Source organism: Lonchura striata, chromosome 8 (assembly GCF_046129695.1).
Source record: "Lonchura striata isolate bLonStr1 chromosome 8, bLonStr1.mat, whole genome shotgun sequence".
NCBI classification, from domain to species: Eukaryota; Metazoa; Chordata; class Aves; order Passeriformes; family Estrildidae; genus Lonchura; species Lonchura striata.
In genome coordinates, this window is record NC_134610.1 from 21,359,564 (window position 1) to 21,372,584 (window position 13,021).

At 36.0% G+C, this 13,021-nt stretch overlaps 1 protein-coding gene across 6 annotated transcripts in view; it reads right to left on the minus strand.

The window, feature by feature from the left end:
- The window catches only part of OLA1 (Obg like ATPase 1), a 128,257-nt gene that overhangs the window by 44,884 nt on the left and 70,352 nt on the right, over positions 1-13,021 (minus strand). For all 6 annotated transcript variants that reach the window (XM_021552476.2, XM_021552475.1, XM_021552477.1 and 3 more), the window contains one exon: positions 5,351-5,526. In XM_021552476.2, coding sequence (XP_021408151.1) covers positions 5,351-5,526 — 176 coding nt within the window. The remainder of the gene's footprint in view (positions 1-5,350; positions 5,527-13,021) is intronic.

Here is a 13,021-nt window from a genome sequence, read left to right on the forward strand (position 1 = left end):
TTTCCCTCTCCTGTGGGAACAAACTGGCCTCTCAAACTCTCCTCACACAAGAAGACCAAAGAAACTGGCAAAAAAATTTATACAATTCATCACTGTATTTATCTTCAACTTGAAATGAAAGAAAGGTGAACATTCCCAACTGACATCATCAGTTAGAGGAAATAAGAGTTCATCCATCCGTGAGAACTCTGGCAAGTGCTTGCAGCAAGAGGTCAGCAAATTCTGCCTGGCACATCCCATTCATCAGAATATTGCAGGAAGGAAAGCTTTTCATCCAGTCTATATTGGTAATAAGAACAAACTGAATCCACCAGCTCTTTGCTGCATGTGAAGTATCTCCCATATCATACTGGTGATTTTAACAACAAAACAAAACAAAACAAAAGAACATCTTTCAAACAGTTACTATATTTTTAGGACAGGACCAGGACATTCAATGTAAGGGAGAAGAATGGAAGGGATTAAAGCTGCTTAAACCACCACTTAATAGTACATATATGCTGACAAATACAATGACCTAGGCAGAGAGTAAGTATTCATTATTAGGTCATTGCCCATCACAGTAACAAAACAAAGCTTGATGCCTTTAAATTAAATATGCACTAGATGGTTCTGGTACCATTACACTAAAAAGGAGCCTCTAACTGCTCTTTTCAAAACTGCAATTGCTTTTCCTGTTAACAAATGTGCTTGATTTGATTAACTTTTATTTTTAAAATGACAGACTTTGTAATGGAGACTTGTGAAAGCATCCCATTCAACCAAACACTGGAAATTCAAATTCAGTGAATGCTGATCCTCACCTACTTTAGAAGCCACCTTTCGAAAGCAAATTGGAAGTTCAAATGCTGCACATTGATTCTGACCTAATGATTGTGTCTTCGTATCACATATTCATCAATAATCTGCATCAACTCAATTATAGACAATACTCTTGTAGTCAGATATGTAGATCTTAATACTGTTAATATAAGAATTCTTGTGAGCTGGAATTCAAGATTTTGGGCACCAACAAAGGGCTCAAGGAATAGAGAGAATCCTGAAATAATCTTCACTTCACTGTATTAGATGGTATTAACTTAACAGACTTGTCTCCCAGGCTGAAAAATCCCACCAATTAAAAAATATTTTTTTTTAAATTAATTGTATCATTTGTACATTCCGATTTATAAAGTCATACATATTTTAATTTTATCTTGAAATCCCCAGCTATCCAAAATGACAGATCAATAATAACCTAATAATAAAGTTTAACTCAATACCTATCTCATGTCTTTGCATATACCAGCACCAGATAGATTTAAAATATAAAATCAAAAGTACTCTGACTGCTTTATGAAATTATATTTGCACTGTTTTAATACATGCAAATAACAGGAGTATTTTTATTTTATAATATGTCTTTAGAAGGTTATAGCCAAAATAATATTTAAAGGTATATCAAATCTGAAAGACTAGTACCCTTAGTAATAGCAGACAGTCACTTCTGAGAAGCCAGTGGGAACACTTGCAAAACAGACAATACCTGTGTAAAGGAAGCTATTCCAAGCTTACGTCAACATTACATGTTGGTGATCTTGGACCATATTGTGCCACTGATTTTTAAGTAGAACTTGAAAATTATTTCATTGATAGCTCTTTAACAACAGCTAGCTATTTTATTTTTGCTGACAGGGGATTGAGAAATCAATTCCCTGAGAGATAGGACAAACAGTTAACACTACTCAACTGCCAAGCCAGGTCACTGCACCAAGGTGAATTTACCGCCTGTAGGCAATGTGGGCTTAGAGGAAAAATTATAATTAACAAGCTATAACACCATGCAAAAGGCAGGTAATCAAGTACAAATCTCAGATTTAAGTACTGTTGACTGATATACACTGGCAATTTTTAATTTTTCTCCTCCTAAACCTTTTGGAGATTTCAGACTTCCAAATTACAATCGTGGTGGCTTATTGATAAAGCAAATCATCTAAAGCAGACAATTCATATTTATAAAATGATACTAATTACTTCTATAGTTCTCAACCAGTTGAACTTCTTGAGACATTCTCAAACATATTCACCTTGAATTGTTCCAAAAGGAAAGGGGGAAAGAAAACAATAAAAAAAGAGACTAAAATTTTAACACTGTGCTTAAAAACAAAACCAAAACAATCTATAAATATCAAGTTTTTCCTCCTGGTTTTCCTGAAAGGAAAAATTACTGGGAACACTCAGTGCACAGACAAGAGCTGCTTGTTCCACATCTCTGCTACAGAAGAAGAATAGTGCTAAGAACAGAATATTAGCAATGGCTGTGTATTATACTGCCAAATAATTTAAAAAGGCTAATCCTGAGCAGTTCTCTCTCAGTCCTGTTCCATCCTCTATTTTTTTGAAGATACTCTGTTTGGAAAAAAAGTATGAGTTTCAGGCTATACTGTCTCTCTTTTTTTTTTTTTTTTTTTGTCCCTGGGAAAAGCAAGCCTTGACCAGTACCTGCAAGCTGCATGGAAACATTCCTAATTGTGCTGGACAGGGAACCCTCTCTGTGACAGACAAGCTAAATGCAGAATGCAATGGATTGGGGAAGTGGTGCAGATTGATCAAATAGCCAAAATATACTACTAACATTTGGCTACCACTTTAGGAAGGAGGAAAAATCTTTAACTGCTTTTTTCACTAATCCCACATGGTTTCCCTCCTAGACCTGTAAATCATTTACTGCATAGTCAATCCTGCTATATTGTACTACAGTATATTATATAGAATGCAACCACAGGCCTTCTGTGCAACACAAAACATGAAAGGAAAAGAGGCAAGGCAAACTTGGAGTGCCTCACAACCAGTGGATGAACATCTAAAGCCCAGTAGTGGCTGGAAATGCCCAAGAGTTGCTGTTACAGTCTTAAAGCTACACAAACCTGTTTCTAGAAGCTCCATAACTGGACCTAAGGATTGATATACCAGGACAAGAAAGGAGCTTTCACAGGTCTTCACCATTAAAAAAGTCCATTTTATGAAGTCTAGTGTATATACATTACAATTCAAGCATACAAGACACAGGGAAGAGAGACAAGAAGGTCCAAGATAAGCAAGATTCACAGGCATTATGCCCCACAACAGTTGCTTGAAGAGATTCCCTAGTGACTATAGTTCCTATGTGCAGCCTTTGTCTCAAGGGAAGCATTAATTTGTGCCTCCCCACTCTGTTCAGCCACCCCTTCCCAGGAAACAAAGGAATTTCATGCCTTTGAGACCTCTATTGTTGTTGACAAACTCAGCTGAGACTGGTCATGTGTAACAGCTATTATTGGGAACAGAACTGGCAGAGCAACATGACGTCAAGAACCTAATCTTTTCTGTGCATGTTAGTAAAAACAGGATTAAGAAAACACAATAAATGACAGGAAGTGTATGTTACAAGGTGACAAAGTCATTTTGACAGGTGAACTACAGATGAAGTAACAGTAAGGGCACTGAAGGAAGAGGCAAAGAAATGGATGAGAAACTGAAGCTGGGTAAAGAATAAATAATAATAAAGATTTAAAATTTTTCTCCAATTAACTAAAATTGCATTTCTAGATTTGAGGTTTTTATTTAGTGTCTCCCTTTAATTAATCTGATAGTTCATTTTCACAGACATACCAACTTCCTGTGGTTAAAAAATGACTAAGAGAAACTCTTGTCATACAATTAGAACTGTTACCTACCAACCATTCATTTACACGATCACTATTACAAATTCTATTTGAAACACACTTCAGTTGTGATTCTTTGTAATCACAAAAGTCCCAACTTCTTCCTTCGCATGTGAAGAACATACATTGTGATATAAAATCCTCAAAGCATCCACAGAGGTACACACAGAGGTACAGTCAAAAACTAGATAGGAATGTTCCATCACAAGGAGCAGAGCAAAGCTGTTTCCAAAGACAGCCACACAACAAAGTGAGTGAGAAGAGCTCGAGGCTGGGCAGAACAGCATCACAGCACTCCTCATTTTCATCTTGTCATACCAACGTGAAATTTAGCTTTAGGATGAACTTTGAATTCACTATGGACAGGATTTTTGCTTGCCCCTTTCTTTAATATGGATTAAAAGGCGAAATACTGTGTGGATGCTATTTGAAACTGTAGGCATAAACTTCACTGTTCGCCTAAGCACATGAAACCTTTTGTAAAAGATAAAAATCACTGCCCACAAGTACCCAGGGCTGGGTTCACATGACAGATAAGACCTGAAACGAAGGTTCTTAAATGAAGGTTCTCTCTCTCTGGGCTTACATAAAGCCTTTAAATCTTCCGACAATAGCTATTTTTTCTGGCCTAGATGAATCAAGAAATAAAACATTTTTCATGCCAGATGAAGACTAGTTCTTCACCAACAGAAGCTACCACGGAAGTGCTTTTTAACACTGCAACATGGAGCTGAGTATCTTGGAGAGGGATGTTCACTTTCAGCTCCTATCTGTTTGCAGACACTAGGCAGAGTCAACAAATTTCACTGCACTTCAATATTGGTAAATTAACCTGGCAGCACCAATATAACAATGTTTTTCTTTCTACTTGCTATCAAAAAACCCTTCTGAGAAAACAGTATTTTTTAAAATACTTGCTAGACATAAATAATCTATTTCCACACTGATAAACTGCTGTAATAATTAGAGAATGCATTTTATATACCCCCTAAAATATTTACAGAATATTAATGACAAAGAAAAATGAATGACTACTGGGAAAGTGTAGGAGACTCAAAAGACAAGTGGCAGTAAAACAACAATTTGCAAAAAATATACTTTGAAGTTGATAATTATTATACATTAATAATTTACAAAGAAACACCACTATTATCCTGTGATAACTGAGCTCATTTAAGCAGCCTTCCACAACAACATTCTAAAATTAATTTCAGCTAGCAGTCTTCATTTAATATGCACTAAAAGACACAAAGCACAATCACAAAAAAAATACATTCACTTGCTGGCTACAGGAATACTAATATCAACATCATAGTAGAACTTAACAGTAGAAATAAGTCAGAAGTAACTCTGAATTACAACTTAAACATTGATGTAAGTTAGACAAAGGATTGACAAGTCTCATACAAAGCTGAGTCAGCAAGAAAATAACAGCAAAATTTCAAAAGTTACAATTAGGTACATCTATGAAATCTTACACTGACAGCACAGCCAGTCATTCTAGTATTTTTTTCAACTCATAATAATAATTACTTTAAAATACATATATAAATAGTAGTAGTGTTTTGTATTACACATGTGGGATCAATAAGAAAACCCAACAATACAAATATTTCAGTTCAATGCTGAGAGGACTTAATGATTTACTTTAAATGTCATATACTTACATATTCAGGTTTTAATTTCTTGTCTCCTCCTCTTACAGCTACTTTTTCAAGCTTATCTATGCTCTGCATGATCAGCTCCTCATCCTTAAGTCTAAGTTCTTCATGTATAATTTCGATGTCACGAACAGGATCTACACTTCCTTCAACATGAGTGATATCATCATCTTCAAATGCTCCTAAAACAAAAAAAAACTTAAATTACCTATTAAGCTAAAAAGACAAGAAATATATATTTAGAACATACTATAATGAGTCAAAAATTTTTGAAATTGAAAAGCCACATGATTGTCCTGTCCACGTACAAATGTCCTGTGCAATGTTTTATATCATACTGGTTTAGTATGTTAATTTACATATCAACTACAGGATCCAAAGCTCCCTCTCTGTATATACAAAGCACTTTGCCATTTCAGGACAGGACTTCAAGAATTTAAGAGTTTCTCCTACAAAGGAATAGGCTGGAGCAGTTTCCTGAAAATAGCTGGTGTGTTTAGCAATGTCTAACCTAGAAGTAGCAAACAGGGTAGCTAAAATGAACATTGTGGAACATTTTAATACACACAATAATGATTACAACAATCATGGAGAGAAAACCTTTCAAATCCCCTTGGCAGACCTCACTGGCTGCCCAATTTTACACATTAAGAAATGAAGAAGTTCTAGACAAAGAATTCTGAAGTTCTGAATGACTCTTAATGTTTCCAAGGGAAACAGGGCTTAGAAAAAAAGGCCTGAAATCATCTGGCAGACCTCGTCCCTGTTTCAATCTACTTTATCACTGTGGTTCTGACGGTGATTAGATAATGAACCACTCAGACACACAATTTACACAGCAGCTAATTTCATCGGCCTGATTTGAGGGTATGGTTTTTAGGGGGCCATCAAAGAAGCAGATGAAGGTGCATTTGTCATATATGAGTGACAACCATTCACAGGATCTGAACAAAATGGTGCTGGCCCTTATTAGAAACACATGCTATTATCACATATTTAAAGTGCAGTTGAAGCCATAATTTCAAATTGCCAACTGGAAACATAAGGTTAAAACAACCAGATATTACTGACGCATGTGTGCTGACTTCATGCCCTTCTGATGACAATCTGGCAACATAATTCAACTAGGATTGAAATTATCAAATAAGTAGCATCACTTAAAAAAAAATCCTGCCCCCCCCCAAAAAAAAAATCAATACATGTTTTAAAAATAAAAATATTAACAGCTAAAAAGAGTTTATTACTTCTTCCTGGATCAATTTTCAGAGTATTTGCATGCCTAACCTGTAACATTAATGATATGTATGAGAAATCAACCATGAAAAGAATGTTACTTGAACATTACCAAAATTAAAATCAACTGATTTTTTACACAGGAAAAAACCTAAGACATTTCTTGTACTGAAAAATATGGGAAACGGAGTAAACAACAAACAATTCCTTAACTGATGATACAAAGTTGTGGGGATTCTTTGTCATCATGAACATCTTAAACTTCATGTTTTGTTTTAACTTACTGAAAACCAAGATTTTAGCAACAAAACTCTTACATCAATTCACACGGAACACATGTTTAAAAGGTTGTTCATAGTCAAATATCAAAATAATTTTTATATAAACTTATGAAGAGTCTTTCAAATAGTGATTACCAGAAGTTCCCTCCTCTCTCATTAACTGTTTCTCTCCAAAGCTGATCAGTGAACTCCCTGGGTACAAGCAGAATTACCTCAGTGACAGATCCTGATGCTGGCTATGATGGGAGAACAGGTTGCTCTGTTAAATGGGAACACTCCACACTAATCTACACCAGTGCTAGAAGAGATACCATAGCCCTTGTCTTCCATAAATCCTTACTTGCACACCTGACCAAATGAGATATCAGCTTTTCAGATGAGCAAATACTAGAGAACAGATTAACTTGTTCTAAATTACAAGGAAAATATTGAATAAAAAGGGTAGAAGTAGGAAGATGTCACTGCAGAGACCAACCAAAAGTCTACTTGCCTCAGCCTTCTCAACAGGTACATAGCATTCACTCAGCTAAATGTTTAACTTTCTTTCTTGCATCAAGAAAAAAAGCCTCCATTACCATGTAAATAATACATTCTCACATCCTTCTGCATCTGGAGTCCATAGGTTTAAAAAGCAACAAAAATCCCCAGACTGTTAAGTCAGGGGAAGAGCTGCATGACCATGAAGATCTTGCATTTAGAACACAAAAATAAAAAGTAAAGTAAACAGCTTGTTTTGGTCTTAAGGAAGAATGAAGCTTTTCTAAAAAAGCATGCGTACGGTGAATTAGCAACAACAAAAAACAGTTTATATATTAGTTATATTTTTCTGTTTTCTTCAACAACAGCTTCTTCACATCTTCTCATTGCTTTTCCCCCCAAAAAAATTATTTATTCATCTAAACCAAATTAATTCAGTGTATTTCCATGCCTATAAAATTGACTCTAACTTCACCTTTATTCTGTTCTCAGCTCACTAAAGCCTTTAACCCATGGACTGTTCAGTGTTCGGCCAGAGTTTCCTTCAAGTCTCCTCCTTCCATCACGCCTGTGTCAGCAGCCATCCTGCAGCTCATTCAGGCAACATGATGACAAGAGATCTGTCTCTGGCACAGGCAGATGCTTGCTTGGGTAAAAAGCCCCTCTTACTGAGCTGATGATTTCCCACTAAAGGCAACAATTTAGACTTCTTTCCTCCTCACTGGATTGCTTGACTCTTCTCATGGAATGAATGAACACGAGTTGTATATTCCATTAAAGGAACGGATTTAAATTTCAATTTCCAATTCTACATTTAGAGGAATTCCTGTTTAGATAGACACAGTCCATAAGAGTAGTAGCTTTATGATTTTTTTTATACATAAAAGACCAAACTGGCAGTAATGTCCACATCTTGGTACAAAATGAGAGATTCTTCAAGGCAACAGGCATTGAGCTTTTTTGGTAAATCTCTTGATCAAAGTTTCTCAGTGTCAACTTCAGTCATCAACCTAAACCAGATCACACTCTAACCAACAGCCTAGCGAGAGACACAACAGGGACACTACCCCAGGGATGAGGGAGAGCCAAGAAGAAGGGAAGGAAAAGGCTGAGTGACACCACTATGATGGAAGAGCCTGAATTTTTAACTTTGTCTCAAAATCCATGTGGGATGTAACTTGAGCAATCTATTATGCCAACCTCCAGCCTACTCTGTAGTGATGGTCTGGTACAGATCACACTGAGCACTGTAGGGAATTCACTTCCAGTCTGCAGAGCTGCATGCAGACACAGCAAGCCAGAACTGGTGGTAACCTTAGTAATTAGGCTTCAGGGAAGAGATGAGGGCCCTTGGCAAAAGTACAGCTGTGAGAAAATGGAGTCGTAAAACTGAGTTTATAAATAACACATACAAGAAAATGTGCATATTTACAACTTTCAATGATGAAAATAAGAACTATAATCTCAATCTACAAATCCCACCTGAAATAGATTATTAACAGCATATTGCTATTTACTACTTTGTCTTTCTGCCTTTGTGTAAAATTCCTCTGCCAAGCAAGACCTTTACTTCTCTTTTGTTAGGGAAGATGATATAATAGCCCCACCTTCCCTGCAGCACACACAGCAGCAAAACAGAAAACCCAAAGGCTTTATTTTAAAGTACAACAAATGGGGTACTAAGAACCCATCATTGTCCAATTAAAGGTAAAGATAACACAACAGCTGTACAAGGAATATGATGCACAAGGTGGACACAGGCTATGAACACTGAGCAGCACCAGACTCGTAGCTGATATGGTGCACTATGTAGAAAATCATCCTAATGAAACTAAAAACTGCTGAATTTGAAGAAGCAGGGGAAAATGGGAGGTGGGTCTTGAAATACAACATGACAGCAAACAAATGAGAATTTAGATTTTCTGAAGGAACGGGTAAGACTGTCTTGGTTATCAGGCAAAAAAACCCAAAATCAGTTAGTTTATGGACACTGAGAAAGAAAAATTAAAAACATTGACAAAGAAATCCTCAGATTGGCTTGTCTGATACTGCTCCTTCATCACAACAGAATCTATGATAAAAATAATGGGGGAAAGGAAAAACAGACATTTGGTGGTCTTATTTTGATCTCGAGCTGAATATATATTGAGAGAGTGTGGTAAAAAACTGAGGGAGCAAAAGTTCCCCAAAATTATACTAACAGGGCATCTGGGTGAGGAAGCAAAGGACTAGAATGGGATAGCTGTAAAACAGCAGAGACTGCAAACATGGCCACATGTCAGAGGTAAAGCCCATACTGATAATGATATGTGTTTAAATTTGGTGAACCTCAAACAAACCACTTCTCTTTTCTTCCTGACATAATGAGGCCTCAATTTCTGTAAACAGGAGAGAGGTTTACAAGGTTAGCAACTTGTTCACATAATATCCTCTGCAGTACATGCACATCTGCAGGACAGTGGCAGCTGAGCTCTCTGGTCTAGCATTCAAAGTTTTCATTAAGAAATCAATTTTTTTCCAAGTTGTGCTAAAAAATTCATCTGTAAAAAAAGCTGTTGTGATATTCTGGAATTTGAACAAACAACAGATTGATCTATTTCTATTAAAATAATACTAATTTAAAAGTATATTTACAATTAACATCTCCAAAACTAGTCACACCACTGTGTTCTCAAGACACTATGACCTATGGACAATTACCTTCTCCAATAAATGTAATGAAAATCCATTGTACTTCCCATGTGTTCACCAATGCATAAGGGGCCTCGGCATTTCTCAAACATTACCCCAAACCACACCACCTTCCTTTTGACTGCTTCCTTGAGTTATACTGCCTGTGCTCCAAAACTGCCCTCCTTCTACTGCAGGAAACTATGGCATGCTACTGTAAGATGAAAAATGAATCAATCTGTCACGTGCACAAAAAAATACAGACGTAAAATAGACTTACTCAAGAATCTCCCCAAGGAAGCATGTGTTTGTCAACAGCTAAGCTAATCACACAGCAGTAACAGGTAGGCCAGCTGGGAACCTCTAATTAGTAATTTCATTATTTTAAAAAATCATTGTAACTTCTCTGGCATCTCTCCCATATCCTAGCAGAGGTAAACTATAATTTTATCAGAAGTTTGTCAAAAAGAAATTTAACAGAAACCATGTTTTTTATTTTCATTATCCTATATATATCTAAGCCTTTTCTCAAATAATCTCCCATTAACATCCTGATGGATTTGCACTCTACCCTTAAAAAACCCTGTCACTTCCTTTAGTGTACAACAACAAAGATTACAGAGCTAAAAACATCAAGCTTACTCCAAGTAAACACTGCTGTGGTGAATTCCATTAAGGTCTTAGCAGCATCCAGATACTGCTATTAAAACAAGACAAATATTTAGACAGGAAAAGGGTGAAGCATAATACTGAAGCAGGATTCATTTTTTGCCAGATAACAGCCCCAAAATAATGATGTAAACTGAAATTACTAGAAGGAGGCTGGAAATTATCACTGCCACACCCAGCTCCCTCTTCTGTCACCCTTAGGTTCTAACTTGAAATATTCCTCAGTTCTGGGGGAGGGTTTATCTTTAGCTGAGCATCTGGGTTGTTTGGATCCAAGTGTGGTGGGCCAAAAAGAATTTTTAAAGTGGCATTGAAGATATAATGCAGCCATAGCTAGTTCTGCACATTTCTTTCGAATTACTGACTTTAAAAAATGCAGAAAACAAAACAAATGAACGGAGAAGATGTGCGACTTGACTCTGTTTTTTTTCCTGTGGAAGTGCAGGAACTGTCAATTTGTAAGGTCTTGATGGCAACCAGGACACACAATCTAGATTTATTCTTGACAAGCAAAAATAAGAGCACATAAATATGTATACAGGACAGCCATAACGAATGGTAACATCTAATGGCATGCACATTTCTTCCCATTTCTTTCAAAAATCAATTTCAAAATCCCTTTGACAAAATTTACCTCTCAGCCTCCAGAAATTTTTGCATTGCTTATGTTATACCTGTCAAGATCTGATGACTGTATGTTATGTATTCATCTGAACAGAACCACTACACTTAGTTACAGGCTATCATCAACCAATTCATTCTCTTGCTAAAATCAAGTCATCCAATTACTCCTTGACTAATCAAGGCTGTTTTGGCTTTTTCTTTTTTCAAAAGGTACTCAACAGCATAAACAGTTCACTTACAAGAAATGGAAAGGGGCTAATCAGCAGAATTATTGTTTTGCTGCCACAATTTGCAGTATTTAAATGTAGTTGCTGATTGGACTGAAAGTTTTATGATATAGCATATAAAACTAGTTCGACATAAAAACGAAGAAGCTGCCTATAGCCTAAACCTTATTGTTTCTAGCTGCTCCAAGCTGCCACTGAGATGCTAAAATCCAAATCAAAATACTACTCCTAAACTTACCTTATTCTGCTCCTAATTGCAATTATGGAAATTAATTATTATCTTCAAGATTAATTTCTCTTTTATATACCAGTCATTTCATTTCTCTAATTATCCTTACCCTTAAAGTAAAATGTAACCAAACATTTGGCTAACACTAAGCCTCACATAATGGCATTATGGCATCTTGCATTCATTTACTAAAGGTAAGCAGTGTATTGGTACACGTTATGCTGCAATTAAGAGGGATATTTACTACTTGATCAGAATCTGAACTGCATCACAAGCTGAAACTCCTGTTGGTATTTAGGGTAATGACCAGCATTTTTTGTCAATAAACTATAAGGGAATGTTTAATAACACCACCACAAACCAGACCTAGAGAATAATTGGTACTTGCACTTCCTCTCCCACATATGTTCAATGACTGCCATCAAAAAGAGCTGCTCGGCACAGACGGGCACGTCACATCACGATACACACACACACCCTGTTATAAGCCCTGACATAAATGAGAGCAATAATATCTATCTGGCCACTTACTGGTGGGAATGGGGGGACAACAAAACAAACTAAAATACAGTAACTTGAGTGGGGAGCTAAAGTAGGGTATTTCTTTGAGCTACAAAAAAACAAGACTAGAAGTGTAAAAAAAAAATTATGAATAATATCTATACTTAGACTGGCTTGACATGCTATCATCAGTGTTCCAAAGATTTAAACAGTAAAAGATACTGCTATTTCTGACTGAGGTACAGGTATATTTAACATTACCGAATGTACTAAACTTTGATGAAAGTACATTTACTATCCATATTTATTATTATTAGAAGAAAATAATACCACCAGAATCAACATTTTACAAATAAACGTTTTATAAACAAAGCAAATGTTAACAAAGGACCAAAAATAAAGTAGGTTTAGCATGTTTTCTCTTACAAGCTGATTTCAAGTGAAATTAATCACCTGTAACATAAACCTAATATTCTTTAAGCAGAGTAATTTTCAGTTGAAGAAGATGCACCTGCCTACATCTTCAACATCAGCAAAATCAAGTACAAAAAACATTAAATAAAACGCTGTAGTAAACCTTGACTTCTGAAGAAATAATTTTTTAGACATCTTTTGTGGCTTTGTTTTGTGCTACAGCCCCTTAAGTTTTGTCTTCATAAAGCCCTAACTAGTTGTAATCACTTGCAGTCTAATTGTGGACATTTATCTGCTTTTCTTATGCACAGAACATAGCTATTAAAGCTGAATGGTGATGGTGTGAAGTATA